Raw genomic sequence first — 17,759 nt, 5'->3', positions numbered from 1 at the left:
AGAGGGCCTAAAAGCTGTCAAAATCAGACACTAGCATAGAAAATAGAAATTCTAGTAACAATAAAAATTACAAATTATGGACATGCTTTAAGTTAACTCAAACATGAGCTGGCAGTGGTTAGGAGAAAGAAAAGCTCTTCTCCTGGCAAATAATGATAATTATAAATTTGAAATCTTTCATACTTTGGTGTAAGGCTGATGCTAATCAATATGAGAAACAGAATGTTGCAGCACAGCTCACTCTGCTGAGCTAAGGACCATGAACAAATCTGTCATTTTAGAAGACTAGAGAACGTGAACATTTTGCAGCTTATATATTTCACTGAACTGAACCTGATGAGATGGCAGTCACTGCTGGGTTTATTTTTTGGTTGGTTTGTCGTCCTAAACCATTCTGGGAATACATATGCAATCTTCCTCTTTGCAAGTTATGATGATTATGCATTAGTACAATTATATTGGCTAAAAATATTCCCTGCTCTAAATAGGCCCATGAAAGCAAAGCAAGCTGTGCTGCTATGGGCACTGCCTCGCTTCCCTCAGGTTTGTGTGTTTCCTACACAAACATTCCCTGGTGAAATCTCACTGTCTCTGACCCCTGACTATTCCAGGCAGTTTTCACTGGCTAACTCTCAAGTCACACTCCAAATCTCTTTCCAGATTTTGGAGGGAGAAGCACCGTAAGAGTCCTGTGCAATTGTAACTGCCAGACATATTGTTACACTTGAGAAATCCAGCAAGTCTTCTGAGTCTTAAATTGGGAATCAGGAGGTGGATTTTTAAATACATATTTTAGTATGTCTGGTTCTGAGCAGCAAGAATCCAGCTGGTGAGTTAAGGTATTTGATGCAGAATTTCAGAAGAAAACAGAATGAAAGCAAAATTTATTAGATGGAGGACTCAGTGAAATCTACTGCAAAGGATTTTCCAAAGGAAGGGAAAAGGGAAGGGACCTCCCAGGTGGTTTAAAGTGCACCACTGTCTAGAAGGGTTGGAATGTTCTTGCCTCAGTGAATAGTGTTAAATCAGTGCCACTCAAAGTCACCTCTACAGATATACAGAAGTTTAATACTAATATTCTGCAAATTAAAATCCTGCACAGAAAAACCACAAAGCCTTCTGCAATGCTCTGACACCATCCATGCTATATTGTACAATTTAGGCACATATCCAATGTATTATTAGTGCATTTCTCCAAGAGACAATGCAACCAATTCCTATAAAAGTGAATCTGCACAGTATGAATGGGTTTGTTGTTAAGAACATTCTGCTTCAATAGAAGCGCCAATAAAAATGTTTAAATGAAAAATATAGGTGTATTTTTCAGTTTGGGGTTTGGGCTTTGCTTTTTTTTTTCTTCTTTCCCCAGGCCTTTTTTCCTACAGTACAGCTCTCCTTGAGACAGGCTTCTATCACAGGAAAAACGAAATGAGTACATTTCACATTTGGTTAAATGTGTGTGCCAGCTACTTCATTCAGCAGGTGGGTCACGATGGCTTTGGAGAAAATAAGGCTCCCCTGAAAAAGAACAGGCTGAAAAAATGTTGGGAAAATTAGAAGGTGCAGGAGGTGATTATTATGTTGGAGAAATTAACATGAAATAAACTAGGGTGCAAACTGTCAGTGCCATTACTTCCTCTGCAGTAATTCTCTCCACGGGTGCTTTGGCTCACATTATCTGCATGTCCACACTGCATTAATGGGGCACTCTGAACAAAGCCGGCCCCACGGCCAGCAGGGGATGAGATGCAGGATGCTCTGGAGTGCTGCAGTGCCACATTGCCCCAGCCACCCTGTCACCAGCACCGTCTGGAAGCCCCACCCAGCAGGGCCCAGCCTTGGAATCACTGCAAGGCAACCTATTACACTGGGTGGGTCCTGGTGATTCCAGCTCAGCAACAGCAAGGGAAAGCTCTCAGTCCTGAAAGCTCCTTTCTTTCCCACATTTTGTGGGCTCTTCTCATAGGAGCCTGCCTGGCTTCTGAGCTCTCCCATTTGTGCAGCAAGGGGCAGCTCTCTTCCTCTCAGCCAGATGCTGCATCTGTGCCACACAGCCTGCAACGCAGAGGGTTCCTCAGGACACTTGACAGACATCTCTTCTCAAAATAACCAGTGGCAGTGCACTCAGGCTGGAATTATGCATTGATTCTGCAAGCTCAGACTCGCAGGAACAAATCCAGAACTACCACTATGCCAACTGGAAACCTCCTGATTTGAATTAAAGCATCACTGGTGTCCAGTGCAAGTGGAGGAGAGAAAGGGGGGAAATACAATGGGGAGGTAGAATTTGGACAAATTATAAAGGGTGGATAGGTGGATGCAAGGTGGTACTGCAACTGCTAGCCATAAAATTCCTTTTTGGTTTTTTGGTTGTTTTGTTTGTTTGGTTGGTTTTTCACTGTTTTGTTTGTTTGTTTGTTTCTTCTTCTTCAGGGGACAGGGGTTGTGGGGTTTTTGTTGGTAAAGTCAAGGGGACAGACTGAACAAAAGATTCCTTAGGTAAATTTTTTACCAAACAAACAATTGGGCTGCTACATTCTCAGACATGAATAATGGTGCCTTCCATGCCAAGAAGCAAAGGAATTTAAGGAGAGGGTGAGATGTAGAAAATAGAAGGCATTTCACAATTTTTTTGTCCTCTCATTATGGTTCACTGCACTCATCTATTGTACTTGTGCAGCAGGTCTCTGAGGCTGACAAAGTGTGGCACATGTGAAGGGATGTTATGAGCAGCCAAGCACAGAAACTTCTTTGGTTCCCACCTGCTGAAGCCAGTGTGGGCTATGGATCACCATGTATCCTGCTGAATCCTTCAGCATTCAATCCCAAAAAAACAACCACAGCTTTAATAAAACATTGCTATTCTTCTACTGACCAAATGTTGGGGGATTTTCTGTTGTTATGGTAATAAGTATTTTAAAGTATGCTTTAAAATAAACAATGAAATGTGACACTTTGTCACTATGTACTTACTATGTTTTGCAGGTTTCCCAATCTGTCCTCTGCCCTTCCCCCCCAAATATATATAAATTCTTAATTTTCATTTACAGTTTAACAGTGTTGAAATGCTTATGCTGGAAACTGAATGAGAATATTCTGCCAGCCCACCCAAAACAAAATCCCTGCTTTCTCTTCTAAGATTTGCAAGTAATTTTTGATTACTTTTCACTCTGAAAATGTTCAATAACCTTCATTGGTTCTAACATTGGTTTAAATCTTGTTGACTTTGCTGTTTCCTCTGTGCCCATTGTTGCCTCCTTTCAAGCTGGATTCCATGGATTTCAATGGCATTCTGCACAGTTCTGTTCTTGCAGATTTACTCATCAAGTCCAAGCTCTTGCAGTAGTGTGCATGTGGGAAAGTGTCATTATACAAAAATTCTGGTATGGTAAGTATCTGTCACAGTTGTGTCACCTTTATTCAACACAAATGAGCTCAAAAGTTACTTTCAGGTAGTTTGTTTGAGATTTCCCATAACACAATCCAGTGAGTAAATTGTGCTCAATGCTTACAGCTATGATATGGGGCAACCTACCTTGAAGAAGCTTCATCCCAGATAAGATGTAACGTAAGAACTCCCACATGACAGCCCCCTTTAAGCCTTACATATGTTGAAAGCATTAGGAATGAGGTTGGCTTTGGAAAGAAGCTGGAAGTTCTGCAGGATCATATGTTTGGACTTGCCATCTGCACGGTCCAGGAGTTACTACACGGATCACTTTCCCCCAGTCATCTGAACCGTGAGTCACACAAACCGAAAGCGGAAGGCGGCTGTGTGAACAAAGCAGATGTGGGTGTTTGTGGGGCTTCTCCTCACCTCTCCAGAGCCTTTCTCTTTTGCCCTGCCCCATCCAGGGCAAGTACACTTAGACCTTTGGGAAGCCAGGGTGGCAGCTACCTTAGCCAGCACCTGGGATGGAGGCCAGGCTGTTAAAGGATGAAACCCCTCACGGCTGAGTCTATGGAAGGCTCCATGACTCAAACTTCCACCTCCAGCTGGAAGCCTGGCCATCTTTGTTTTGCTTAACTGAGCAGGAACACTCCACTAGCTGAGTACTTACCACGACAAACACAAATGTCTCCCCCGAGCCCTGGTTGTCTGAGGGGTGCCTGCAGCCCTAGACTGGCCGGATCACGGCCAAAAGCACATACAGGGAAATAGTTTCCAAGCCCCAACAGCAAACCTGAAACTGGATCCGTACAGACAGGCTCCTGGAGCTCAGATAGCAAACCTCCTGCTCCGGGTCTCATTGCAAGCCCAGCGCTACCGTGGGCTATCGGCTCATTTTTTTACCTCAGCCAAACCCGAAATGTGGGCTGGCGGAGGGGGCTTAAATAAATTTATTAAATAAAATTTTTAAAACCCCAAACAAACAAAACTCTTACAAACATCTATATTAGCATATATAGACTAAGGTACCCTTCTGTGAACGCGCCTACAGCTCGCACGGCAGGCCCCTAGCACTGGAGCTCTGTGAGGGCTGCAGCTCGGCAGCATACGGCGCGGGGACGCGGTGGCCAAGCGGCCGCCATGCAGCGGCTGCGCCACTTGCACAGGCCCAGACTCCCCGAGCGGCAGCGCCAGCAGTATCTGGCGTAACAGCGTTCGTGAATACCGGTTCTGCACTGCGGCGGCGGCACGGCGCAACCAAACCTCCTCCCTCCGCCGCCCACCCCAGCCCTGGTACCGCCCCCTTCCTCGGCTGTGATTGGCAGAACGGGTGGAGCGGTCGGCGGCGATTGGCGGGTGCCGGCGGGAGGTGGGGTAGGTTGCGTGAAGGGTGATAAAGTTAGTGGGGCTGCCGGGGAGCGCCCGAGACGCGGCGGCAGCGGTCGGCGCTCTATGGAGGTGGCGGGGGGAAGCGTCGGGTTGGTGCTGCTGCTGCTGTGGTGACTCGGAGACTCGCCCTGTCCCGCGCGCTCCCCCCTTCCCCTCCCCAGCCCCGGTCCCCGGCTCCCTTCCCCTTCCCCCCCCTTCTCTTGCCTTTTCCCCTGCCCTTGGTAGCCGCCGGGACCCGGGGAAGCTGACAAGGCCTTAGGGAAGGTGAGAAATGCGGGAGTGGCGTGATAAGCGTGGATCTGGGGCCGGGAGTGAGCGGGTACTGCTGCAGCTGCAGCCTAAAATGGCGGCTGCCCAGAGCGGCCGCCATTTTCTTGTCAGTTGCTTGTCTGTTTCTCCCGCACAAAATGGCGGCCCGGGCCGGCGGTCGCTTTCGCTGCCGGCTTTGCGAGCCCTGCCGCCGATGAGTAAAGGCGGGGAGGAGCTCGGCAGCCCCCGCCGGGCGCGGAGGGGAGGCTGAGCGGCAGCGTTTCAGGTTAGAGCGGGGAGGCGGGACCGGGCAGTGCCTGTCCGTACGGGCCGTGCCTTTAGTGGCCTCGGCTCGGCTGCGGGATGGTGGTCTGGCCGCGGTCTGCGGGCGCCCACACTGCTCCCCCAGATTTCCCTTGGAGGGAGAAGCCGCGGCAGACATGGTGGTCTGAGGATCCGCATTGCTGGTGGGGGGTGGCGAGAGAATTTTCTATTTTTTGGTTTTTTTTTAAACTGTTGTTCGTTGGCTTTTCTTCGCGCGAGTGGAGAGTGGGCTGCCGAAGCGCGGCGTCAGCGCCTCGCCCGTGTTTCCTGTCTGGGGGCTCGGGCGCCGCGGTGCGGGGCGATACCGCCTGCTTCCCCCTCGTGTCTCCTGGGGCGGCCGCCCCGGTGCGGGGGAGCGGGTCCCGCCCGGCGCCCTGGCGGAGAACAAAGAGCCGGGCGGGCGCGGGCAGCGGGCGGCGCCCGCCGGGCGGGGCGGGGGGGGCGGCGGCGCCGCGCGGCGCCTGCGGGGGGCGCCCTCCGCGGCCGAGCCTTTTGTTCGCCGCCGCCGCCATGTTGTGGCCGCTCCGCGTGCCCGCGCCGGGCGGGCGGGGGGCTCTCGCCGGGCGGGCTCCGGGCGCATCCGGGACACTCCCAGGCTTCCCTCCCCGGGGCGTTTCTGTGCCCGTGCTCCCCGTTCCGCTACGTGAGCCATGCTCTGAGGCTCTTTATGCAAGCTGAAAGTCGAGGTGGTGGATGGATGATGCCTTTTTTTCGTTATTTGGTGGCTTAGTACGCCATTTGGACGCAGAATACACGCCTTTTACCGCATTAAGCGTGCGTTTTCTTGTCTGATGCTTTTCAGGATTTGGCTGCGTTTTTGTGCCATTATAAATCACAGTTTCTGAATCACGTCAGTAAAGGACTCACTGTGCTGTTTAAAAGAAAAAAATACTTGAGTTCTTTCCTGCGGGTACTCCTGCCTTTTGGATAAACTTGAGGGTTTTGCTCAGTCCATGGTTCCCTTGTCTCTTTGCCCTCACCCCCGCTGGGAAACATGGCTATAATGATGAAATCGGCCTTTCTGTGACTGTCCCATAGTATTGCATGAATGAAAGGTTTCTTAATTTTTGTAAAGTTCACTGTTGGAGGGTTCTCATTGTCGGGCAAACGTTTGTACTCTTTAAATTTAGATGTTATGGCTGATAGTAAACAAGTATAATATGAATGCTTGGTTTGTCTTTCTAGGTTTTGTTTTTCCCTACCCCGTCAATTTAATTTTATTCTTTTGAAGATTCTTCGTTGTCAAGCCGCCAAAGTGGAGAGTGCGATTGCAGAAGGGGGTGCTTCTCGTTTCAGGTACCCTTTGTTTGTTTGATGAGTAGTTAGCAATGGAAAATCTCCTTGGAGGGCATCTTAAATTAGTGTAATGTTTATACCAAAACGGGGATGTTTGGACTTACCCAGGATTCCGTGGTTGTTTTTAACAGTGCTTCTTCAGGCGGAGGAGGTGGTAGGGGTGCACCTCAGCACTATCCCAAGACTGCCAGCAACAGGTATGTCATCTTGCTCTTAGATTTGCATGACTTCAAAGTCAGAGTATGCTTGATAATGAACACAGAACTAAAGATGGGCTAGCTTTTAAGTTGTACCAGAAATACATACTGAGTTAGAGAGCTTTAAATGGTCTCCAGTCTGTGACCTTTAAAGTGTACCTCATGGTTGATAGGCAGTGCATGGGCATGGGGTTGTTATGTATTTACCTTAAGAAGTGTGGAGAGTATTTTTGGGTGCCAGCATTGTTGTTGTTGAGTACTTTTCTATGCAGCAGATGTTGCAGTGTTGGTAGGACTAATTGTGTGCTCTTAACAAAGCAAGTAATGGAATTGGTTTGAGTAAGGCATCACTGAAAGGTTAAAAGGGCAGTTCTTTAAATCACTTGTTTCTGTTTTACCAACTGTATTCTTCAAAATTTTGCAGCGAGTTCCTGGGGAAAACCCCAGGGCAAAACGCTCAGAAATGGATTCCTTCACGAAGCACTAGACGAGATGACGACTCCGCAAATGACAAAGAACGACATGATGCAATCTTCAGGAAAGTAAGAGGGTAAGTGCCTCACGAAATCACTTCTTTCCTTACTGTTTTCATGAGCAATGTGTACCTAAGAAATGGGCTGGAGGAAAGGAAGATGTGGGCCTTTGAGTTTGGGGGAGGTGTGTCCTTCAGCAAGGAACCAGCCTGGTAATCTAGCAGCAGAAAACACCTAAAGTAATTATTGTAAGCAGATTAGTATTTTCAGTGGCACTTAACTGAATGTGAAGATCTCAAAAAACCCCAGTGATTGGAAAATTGCACTTGAAAAAAAAAATAAGTTGAGTCTAAAGTGACTTGTAGCATGCTTAGAGTATCTGTATATTCTGATTTTGGGTTTCTTTTTCCTCTTTAGCATACTAAATAAGCTTACTCCTGAAAAGTTCGACAAGCTATGCCTTGAGCTCCTCAATGTGGGTGTAGAATCTAAGCTCATCCTTAAAGGGGTCATACTGCTGGTAAGCTGGTTGCATTTTTTTTTAACTGCAGTTTTCTTGCATGCTGAAAAGCAGGGGGTTGGTTGGTTTTGATGGGATACAGAAGTAGCATGAAAAATGCTTTTGTGTATTTGGATTATCAAACACCATGTCCCACCCCTGCTTTCTGTGTAAAAAAGGATCTACTGGGGAGGAAGTAGTTTTAATGGTTTGAGTTTCTCATTTAGAAGTCTCTCCAATTACTAAACGTGATTGGGCTTCTATGATTATTTTTTTTTAAATAAACTGAGGTGTGAGTTAGCCATCTTATTTGCTTGGCCTCCCCTTCTTCCTCTTTCCTGAGGAGCAAGCCACTTGGTTTTGGAAAGGCAACCACTGGTGACCTCTGGGGACACTGATGTAACTAATAACGTTGCTTTCTTTAAACGAGATCAGATTGGTGACACTAACGTAGGTGTTGGCATAATAAACTTGAGTTTTGGTGGCCAAGGATTACAGAGCCTTTTCAGTAGCAAGCAATGGCTTTTGTCCTTTGCTTCAGCATTGAGACTGGTGTTGGACTACAATGCTTCTGTGCTTGATTGGCAGGAAACAGGATGCTCTAGATGAGAGTGGTAATAAACCATTCTAGGTCTTGTAACTCAGTCTCCTAATAACATTTGCACCCTCCTGCTGCTTGCTGCCTCACTCACCCTGGCTCTCTGTAGATCGTAGACAAAGCCCTTGAAGAGCCCAAGTATAGTTCGCTGTACGCTCAACTATGTCTGCGACTGGCAGAAGATGCACCCAACTTTGATGGCCCATCAGCAGAGAGTCATCCAGGACAGAAGCAAAGCACAGTGAGTGCATCTCTCAATCTGCAATGGTAAATTTTGTGTGCATTTGTGACTGCCCTGATTAGCTTAATTGTTTTCTTTGTTCTCTGTTTGTAGACATTCAGACGCCTCCTAATATCTAAACTTCAAGATGAATTTGAAAACCGAACCAGAAATGTTGATAGTAAGTTTTAAATCCACTTATATACAGAATCTTTTATTCATCTTTTCCACAGCCATGTAAAATGGGCTTCTTTGTTTTCCAGTCTATGATAAGCATGATGGTCCCCTCCTCCCTGAGGAGGAGGAACAGAGAGCCATTGCCAAGATCAAGATGCTGGGGAACATCAAATTCATTGGAGAACTTGGCAAGCTTGATCTTATTCATGAATCTATCCTTCATAAGTGCATCAAAACAGTGAGTATTCAGATTGGGAGGAAGCTAGGAGCAAAGCAGAACTTCAAAACAAAATAATATGCAAATATTGATGCTGCTTTGAGAATCTCGGAGCAGGAGCATAAAATGGCACAAAAATGTTTCCTGACGATTGCTCATCCCCTACTGTTATCTTTTGGTGTGATTAAGAAATAAAATCAGCTTTGTTCAATGCCATAGGAATTTTCTCAAAAGGAAAATGAATACACAGGTGTGCCTGTAGGTGATCTAAACTACACACACTTAAGAATTGGCAGATCTTAATTTTAATTTTTAAGTCCGTTTCCCTTCAGAACAAAACAATGATTTTGTACATGTCAGTACTTCAAGTATGTTGCTTATTATAAATTGTCATTTATAAAATTTTTAAATCCTAAATTTCCCCTTTAATTTTTCAGCTTTTGGAAAAGAAGAAGAGAGTTCAACTCAAAGATATGGGGGAGGATTTGGAGTGCCTCTGTCAGATAATGAGGACAGTGGGACCTAGATTAGATCATGCGAAAGCCAAGGTATGTGCCTATCTAGTGCAGTCATTACTCTAATTAAATTATGCAGCTAAGACTTGATTGCCTGAACCTTCTGTATTCAGTATTCATAAGTACATAACAGAGGTTTGATTTTTTTAGAGAAAAGAGTGCCCACTATGGCTTCTAGACTAATTCTCTTGATGGAAGAGCAGTTTTAAACATTTTACCAGGATGTAGTTAGGGTCATCAGGAAATCATCTAAGTGAGAGTGTTTTTCTAAACACTGCTTGAGAAGATGTGCTGAGGAACTATTCTTAGCACAGCTAGATAATTGGAGATGTGAGAGTTTGGAATGTAAGCTTAAAACGAACAGAATTTTGGCTGTGTTGCTTATCTCTTCAAATGTCTTGATGCGTTAGATCTTTAGACTCTGTCATCAAGGAGCTAGAGATTGCAGAAAAGGGCAGCTTGTTGCATTATTTTGCGTTGAATGTCACAAGTGAAAACACTCAAGGCACTGACAGGATAATTCTCACTTGCAACTTTTGTTCCCCCAGTCCTTAATGGATCAGTACTTTGCCCGTATGCGCTCCTTGATGTCAAGTAAGGAATTGCCAGCAAGGATTCGTTTCCTGCTGCAGGTATGATGATTAAATGGCTCCCTACTGCTTTTTTTTCTTGCAAAATGGTCTTGAATCCTTTCCTAATCGCCTGTTCTGTTCCAAGGATACTGTGGAGTTGAGAGAACACAACTGGGTTCCTCGCAAAGCTTTTCTTGACAATGGACCAAAGACTATCAATCAAATCCGTCAAGATGCAGTAAAAGTGAGTGTTGTGTGTAAGGTCCAGAGCCTGCCTTGGTGCTGTGCACTTGGGAGTAGTTCTCACACAGTGTCACAGTTGGCTTAAGGGTTAAAACCAGATGGACTTCTGTAGCTGGGGGCTAAAAGCTTTGCTTTCTTGAGGCTGCTACTTGAAACTGACCAAAATTGTAATTTCTGTTTTAAAGGATCTGGGAGTTTTTATTCCTGCTCCTATGTCTCAAGGGATGCGAAGCGACTTCTTTCTGGAGGGACCCTTCATGCCACCCAGGATGAAACTTGACAGGGACCCACTCGGAGGGCTTGCTGATATGTTTGGACAAATGCCAGGTACCCTAACAGCACAGAGTGATGGGGTGGCTGTGGCTCTGCTGTGCTGAATAAGAACTAAAACTGTCATTTGTCTCCTTGCTGATCCAGGTAGCGGAATTGGTACTGGTCCAGGGGTTATTCAGGATAGATTCTCACCCACCATGGGACGCCATCGTTCAAACCAACTCTTCAATGGCCATGGGGGTCACCTCATGCCTTCTGCTCAATCCCAGTTTGGAGACCTAGGCAAATCTTTTCTGAAAAGTCAGGTAAGGGAGCTGTTTGCATGGTGACTTCAGCTTGTTTAGAAGCACTTCCTGAGATGCGTATGTTATGGATTAAAGTCTGCTTATGTTAAAAGACCTATTCAGATTTGATTCTGATAATTGCTGCTCAGCTGATACAAAAATTCTAAACCACTTTTTAAATAGTACAAAAGAAGTACACTTTTTTTTTTTTTTAACTGCAAGAAAAGGTGCATGTGGCTTTGGTGGGTCAGAACGGTGTGTTTTATTTAAAAGATGGCCCTGTTTTTAGGGATAGATGCTACTCTCCCACCACCCCTGCTCCTTCTTTCTCCCTTCCTGGCAAATAGAATCTTTGTTCCTCTGGTCCCTCTGGTACTACTTACCAAATGATGTACGCCACTCCATCATCTGCACTTCTTTCTCTATATCTCCCTTTCTGAAATAGGGGCAAAGCCAACTCTACCATACCCAGAATCAGGGACTCTTATCCCAGCAACAAGGACAGTCGAAGGATATGCCACCTCGGTTTTCTAAGAAAGGACAGCTTAATGCAGATGAGGTACATGACATGCCTACATTATTTACAGCCTATTCTAAATATTGCCCAATGATTATAGCAAGACGCGTTATTATGAGGACTAATGCTGGAACTCTTTCTCCTCCTCCTCATTCTCCTCCTTCTTTGTCCCTTCCTCCTTCACCTTTTACCCCCCTCACTTTCCTTAGGGTATCCAGCGTCCTATGAGCAAGACTGAGATATGAGGGCAATTTTTTGGGGTCTCCTTTCCTTCCCACACACTTCCAAGAACACTACTCTGACATCAGTTCCCATGCATCCTATTGATAACAAAACATTTAATTAAAACTTCAGAAAATCCTGAACTTTAGAAACCCTGAAGTGCTGGACCAGGTTAATTTTTATTTTCTTTTGTTTAGAACTGGCTAATAGGCAAAATTTCAAATGCAGAGTAAACTGCATTGTGATTTTGAGTGTTAACCAGACTTGTATCCCGATTTCTGAGCAATTTGGTAGAGTTTCGTTTTGGCTGTAAAATACATCAGCAAGCATGCTGATTATCTTCTTGGGTCTCTAACATACTGCATCTAAAAGGAGCATTTCCAGATTTTTATAGTAGTTGAACTAAATGCCAGTAACTTGCTTTTGGGGGAGTTTCAGAACACATGTGGCTTAAACTGTATTTGAGTATTAATATTGTAGAAATGGAGTCATGCTTCAGTGAGATCAATTGGAGCGAGTCCATGGCTGTGTATGGTTGGTCAGAATACTTGAAACAGTTTGAGTTTTTCTTTGACTTACTGTTTACAGATTAGCCTGAGACCTGCTCAGTCTTTCCTGATGAATAAAAACCAAGTGCCAAAGCTTCAGCCTCAGATAACTATGATTCCTCCCAGTGCTCAACCACCACGCACTCAGACACCACCTTTGGGACAGGTAAATACAAAAAATTCCTGCATCTTTTTGGCTATACTTTCCTGTTTGTGCTTGGAAAACTTAAATTTCATATGTGGGGAGACACAAGTCTTTAAATGCACAGAGCAGGACTTGGGAAAACAATATATGAAACCAAACCAATTTGAGTTCCATCTGCTTTTTATGTTTTGTAAAGCTTTCTATAACCAAAGGTAGATGTGCTACAAAGAAACAAATTCTGGTCTCTTTTTCAGCCGCCTCAACTTGGTCTTAAAACAAATCCACCACTTATACAAGAGAAGCCTGCAAAGACCACCAAGAAACCACCTCCTTCTAAGGAAGAGCTACTTAAACAAACTGTAAGTTAGTGTGCAGTAGTGAATCTTAGAGCTTTGGATGTGATCTTCAAAAACAATGTGTAACTGTGCTTCTTTCCTCTCCAGGAGGCTGTTGTGACTGAGTATCTGAACAATGGAAATGCTAATGATGCTGTCAACACTGTGAGAGAAATGAGAGCTCCGAAACACTTCATTCCTGAGATGCTGAGCAAAGTAATCCTTCAATCCCTAGATAGATCAGATGAGGACAAAGAGAAAGCAAGTACTTTGATCAGCTTGCTCAAGCAGGAGGGAATAGCCACCAGTGACAACTTCATGCAGGTATTGTGGTCTGATAATCTTGCAGCTCTTGTTTCTTGGCTCTTCATGGTGTTTAGCTGCTGCATAGGTGGTGTGCAAATACTGTTTTTTTAACTCCTGCTAGTCTGAGGAGATAAAAGTAGTACATGAACCTGTGAGTGGCACAAGAAGCAATAAAAGGAAGACATGCAGTAATTAGGCAGCTGGAACCTGGGATCCTCTTTGCAAGTGATTACAGAAAACATGAGTATTATGTTGCACAGGAACAGAATTATGTAGGAATTTAATCTGGTGTGTTTACTGTTTCTTAGGCATTCCTGAATGTATTGGACCAGTGCCCCAAACTGGAGGTGGACATCCCATTGGTGAAATCCTACTTAGCACAGTTTGCAGCCCGTGCCATTATTTCAGACCTGGTGAGCATTTCCGAACTGGCTCAACCACTGGAAAGTGGCACCCACTTCCCTCTCTTCCTGCTCTGTCTTCAGCAGTTAGCTAAGTTACAAGACCGTGAATGGCTAACAGAACTGTTCCAACAAAGCAAAGTGAATATGCAGAAAATGTTACCAGGTAAGATTTGCCACAGAGCTCTTCTGTTACCTGATCTAGAGTGAGTGAGATGTTGTTCTAGTTTATGCCAGAATAAAATAACGTGCAGGGTTCTCTTGGTGGAATGAGCTGTCATTATTGTTAAGAATGATGTTTTTTAAGGGGTGGCTGGAGCATGAAACTTCACTTAGAGATCTTGAGAAGTGCTTGACACGTGTCTTTGTTTCCTTGTCAGAAATTGACCAGAACAAGGACCGCATGCTGGAGATCTTGGAAGGGAAGGGGCTTAGCTTCTTGTTCCCGCTTCTGAAACTGGAGAAGGAACTGCTAAAGCAAATAAAATCGGATCCATCCCCTCAAGCCATCTATAAGTGGATTAAAGATAACATTTCACCCAAGCTTCATGTAGATAAGGGATTTGTGAATATATTGATGACCAGGTGGGATGCTGTTTTGATGTATTTTTAGGTATTTGTTCGGTTAAGCTACCAGTAAGGCACTAATTCTGTAAAGGCTCAAATGTAGCTCTGCAGAAGTCTGAGATGCAGTACCTGGGGAGACAGAGTGTTCTGAGTGAACCTTCTCTAGTAAAATCCCATTGTATTTGAGAAAAAGGCAAGTCTCCAGGCTTGCATCAGTATGTGAAGTGGTTTCTTGGGCAGGAAGTCTAGATCCATGCGTTTTTCTAAAATGCAGAGCTGTAACAAAAGCAGAACAAGGATTTTTCTGGTGTGCTCTCAACCATAGTACAAGTCTCTGTGCGTGCTCCTGACTACAGGTGGAAGCAGGATAGTTGCAGTGATAGCTATCTGAACTTTTTATATGTCGAGTGCTTTGATGTCTTAGTTTATACAACTTAGTTTGGCTTTTCTTCTGTCCAGTTTCTTGCAGTATATTTCTAGTGAAGTAAACCCACCCAGTGACGAATCGGATTCTTCATCTGCTCCATCTAAAGAGCAGCTCGAGCAGGAAAAACAGCTGCTTCTTTCCTTCAAGCCGGTGATGCAGAAGTTCCTCCATGACCATGTTGATCTGCAAGTGAGTGCTTTATATGCACTCCAGGTGCACTGCTACAACAACAATTTTCCAAAAGGTAAGTACATTGAGGTTTCACTTCAGTTGGCTTGTCCCTATATTTCTTAAAATTCAGCAAGTGGTTGAGAAGGTTATAAAGCTAACCAAGTTTAAATTGACTTTCATAGGCATGTTACTGCGCTTCTTTGTTCATTTCTATGACATGGAGATCATTGAAGAAGAAGCCTTCTTGGCATGGAAAGAAGACATTACTCAAGAGTTTCCAGGGAAAGGCAAAGCTTTATTCCAGGTAAATCTCCTAACATTAGAATATAGGCTTGTTTTTTGTTGATTTCTGCTGTATTGGAGTGTTTGAGAAGACTGCTGAAATGTGTAAGACTTGTAAATATCTAGAATCTTCATGGAATATTCCACTAGGAGCACGATGACCTGAATCTCTCCTATTGACTGGAGGCCTATGTGTAGTGCAAATGTGGATGGAAGTTCTTTTCAAATGAGATGGGGGGAGGAGAAGATGAGTGTTTTGTGGAAAAACCTAATGGGGAAACAATTCCTGCTCCCTTAAACCAATTTTGTGTAACTGCAGGTAAACCAGTGGTTAACCTGGTTGGAAACTGCTGAAGAAGAAGAATCTGAAGAAGAAGCTGACTAAAGAACCAGCCAAAGCCTTAAATTGTGCAAACATACTGTTGCTATGATGTAACTGCATTTGACCTAACCACTGCGAAAATTCATTCCGCTGTAATGTTTCACAATATTTAAAGCAGAAGTATGTCAGTAGGATATTCTCTGCAAAAGGTTTTTGTAGTATGTCTTAATAGTCTACAATAAAAATATTTTAGAGTATCTTCAATGTTTAGATAACAGTGTATTAGCAGCATGCAATAATTACATCATAAGTTCTCGAGCAAAAGCAGTCTGTTGCAAGGGTCTTCTTTGCTGCCAGTTATCATAGGCTGTTTTTAAGTTAGAAACTGAATAGCAACACTGAATACTGTAGAAATGCACTTTGCTCAGTGTAATACTTGAGTTGTTGCAATATTTGATTATCCATTTGGTTGTTACAGAGAATCCTTAACTGTAATCGATGGTTGTTGCCGTAATAGTATATTTGCCTGTATTTCTACCTCTAGTAATGGGCTTTATGTGCTAGGTTTTAATATCCTTGAGCCTGGGCAAGTGCACAAGTCTTTTATAAAAGGAACAGTTTACTTGCACAAAAACTGATCGGCTGAAGAGATGGTTTAATGCCCTTTGGAAGAGGTTTTTGTGGGTGTGAAACATGACATGGTGAGAAATTTGAATTGGTCCCTCTTACAGTACTGAAATTAAGTCTATTAATTTATCAAGACATGTTCATGCCCTGATTTTATATACTTGTATCTATCAATAAACATTGTGATACTTGACTTGTTTCTGAATGTCTCCCAGTAGAAAAGCTTTGGCTGATGACTTGTTCACTTAAGAAATGAAACATCAGTGGGAGTTGCCTTAGGTTGCAACCATCCTGAAATTATTTTTACACTCCTTGCCTGGATATGCAGATGAATTCTAAATAAGGTCACAGACAAGAAAAGACACTACAGATGTGACAGGAGGAGAATGATGGAGTTGTGCTGAAGAAATGGTAGGGGTTTGCCTTGTGGTCCAATGTATGCTTTATCAGTGAGTATGTGCTTTTGACTTGGTTAATGCTTTGAGCTTCCCCCCCAGGCCACATGCATGTTTCTGAATCAAGTGGCACTGTGTTAGCTGCCTGTTTCTCAAATCAAATTGGCAAAAAAAATGCCTACAAAAGAGTTGAATGATGTTGCATTGTACAGGCTTGAAATGTCATCTATTAAATACTCAAAACACCTTACTTCCTAGAACCTTGTCCCTAGTGAGTTTTTTTGTCCTCATTGATACTCAAGACTTACATTCTTGAAAGGTGATATAGTTGTAGTGGCTCCTGGACTGGAGTTTTTTTGCCAGTGGTGTGAGTGCTGGAGCCTGTGAACTGTTACACAGCACAGGAAGTGAAGTGGAGCCCAAGAAAAGGACTAGAGCTGATAACTAGGCTTGCTTTGGGGAGAGTTGGAGTTGGCAGTGGAGCACCATGTAATGCTGCAGCTGGGAAGGTCATGGTTTGCTTTGAAGGGCTCCCTAACTCTGGTCACAGCTCTGCCCTCCTGAGTGTTCTGAGCAATGGTCCATCAGGGACTTCTGCTGCTGCCCTGGGAGCTCCTATGCAGTGTGGAGCCCAGGAATTCCAGGGACTGTGCTCTACAAGCCAGATGACAAAGGCTATTGAGTTTGAATGGCTGGCAGAATTCATGGCCCCATCCCTGCATTTCAGAAACGGGGTGTATGAAGGGAGAGCAGGGAATACTGGTGTGGGTGGGGTCCAGTTTGGAGAAAGGAACGCTTCAAATGCAGTTCAGTGCCTCGAGGTTGAGAGCTGGCTGTGTGTGATGGAGCTTAAACTCCTGGGTGGCAGTGGTGAGCACTGACATCCTGGGCTTCCCAGAACACTTAGTGATATGTTGTTCTCTGAAACTCATGACTTTCCTATCTATGGAGTGATACAGTCACTGCTAGAACTAGAGGGGTGCAGGCTCAGCTGTGTGTGTGCTATAGGCACTAAGGTTGTGCAGTTCAATACTCACATAACAGGATGGACAAATGCAAGTACAGTTAGCGGGTTCATTTAATCCTAATTATTTCAAAATTCTGTTCTAGAATTGCTTTTTAAAGTGTAACAAGTGCTGTGAAGTGAAAGTTACCATTGTTTCACTGAGAGTGTTGTGTTTTTCCAAGTTTGTCAGTTTTTCCTTGAACTTTGCTGTTACTGCTGGTTGGTTTAGTGGTGTATGGTGCTATAATACTTCCTGTGTACATGGTCATCTCTATGTGAAGCATGTGATGCACTTTGCTCCTGTGCACTGCAGAGGGAAGATGGGGAGGAACCACAAGGCAGGAAAGAGTCGTTTCCAACTCAAGTTATATCAGAGGTGAGAAGGTAGAAGGATGTGCAAGTTAAAATGGGAATAGATCCAGAATCTGCAGCTAAGCTTTTCTGCCACATTTTGGAGAAGGCTGAGCTGGCAGCTCTGGGCTCCTTGCCACACTAACTAAGCCTTGTATTCTTGCCCAGTCTGTCCTTACTACAGCCTTATGTACCTGTGCATGGAGGCTTTGCTGCTTGG

At 44.4% G+C, this 17,759-nt stretch overlaps 1 protein-coding gene and 1 non-coding gene across 2 annotated transcripts; both read left to right on the top strand.

The window, feature by feature from the left end:
* Positions 1-4,531: 4,531 nt before the first annotated feature.
* EIF4G2 (eukaryotic translation initiation factor 4 gamma 2) lies at positions 4,532-16,442 on the top strand. Its single transcript, XM_058026649.1, has 24 exons — positions 4,532-4,596; positions 4,717-4,873; positions 5,006-5,044; positions 6,585-6,649; positions 6,781-6,846; positions 7,271-7,396; positions 7,737-7,839; positions 8,526-8,657; positions 8,751-8,817; positions 8,900-9,051; positions 9,468-9,578; positions 10,094-10,177; positions 10,263-10,361; positions 10,546-10,687; positions 10,778-10,938; positions 11,363-11,476; positions 12,245-12,370; positions 12,604-12,708; positions 12,793-13,008; positions 13,299-13,557; positions 13,772-13,976; positions 14,418-14,629; positions 14,739-14,860; positions 15,158-16,442. Exons 1-24 carry the CDS (start codon positions 4,532-4,534, stop codon positions 15,221-15,223), a joined length of 2,994 nt encoding a protein of 997 aa, XP_057882632.1. The 3' UTR covers positions 15,224-16,442.
* On the top strand, positions 11,518-11,685 carry LOC131085367 (small nucleolar RNA SNORD97). The gene has a single exon (XR_009114630.1). It is a non-coding gene; the product is annotated as a small nucleolar RNA SNORD97 (small nucleolar RNA).
* Positions 16,443-17,759: the final 1,317 nt, after the last annotated feature.

The sequence above is a fragment of the Melospiza georgiana genome, chromosome 6 (genome assembly GCF_028018845.1).
Source record: "Melospiza georgiana isolate bMelGeo1 chromosome 6, bMelGeo1.pri, whole genome shotgun sequence".
Taxonomy (NCBI): Eukaryota; Metazoa; Chordata; class Aves; order Passeriformes; family Passerellidae; genus Melospiza; species Melospiza georgiana.
This window is presented reverse-complemented; position numbering and strand designations above follow the sequence as displayed.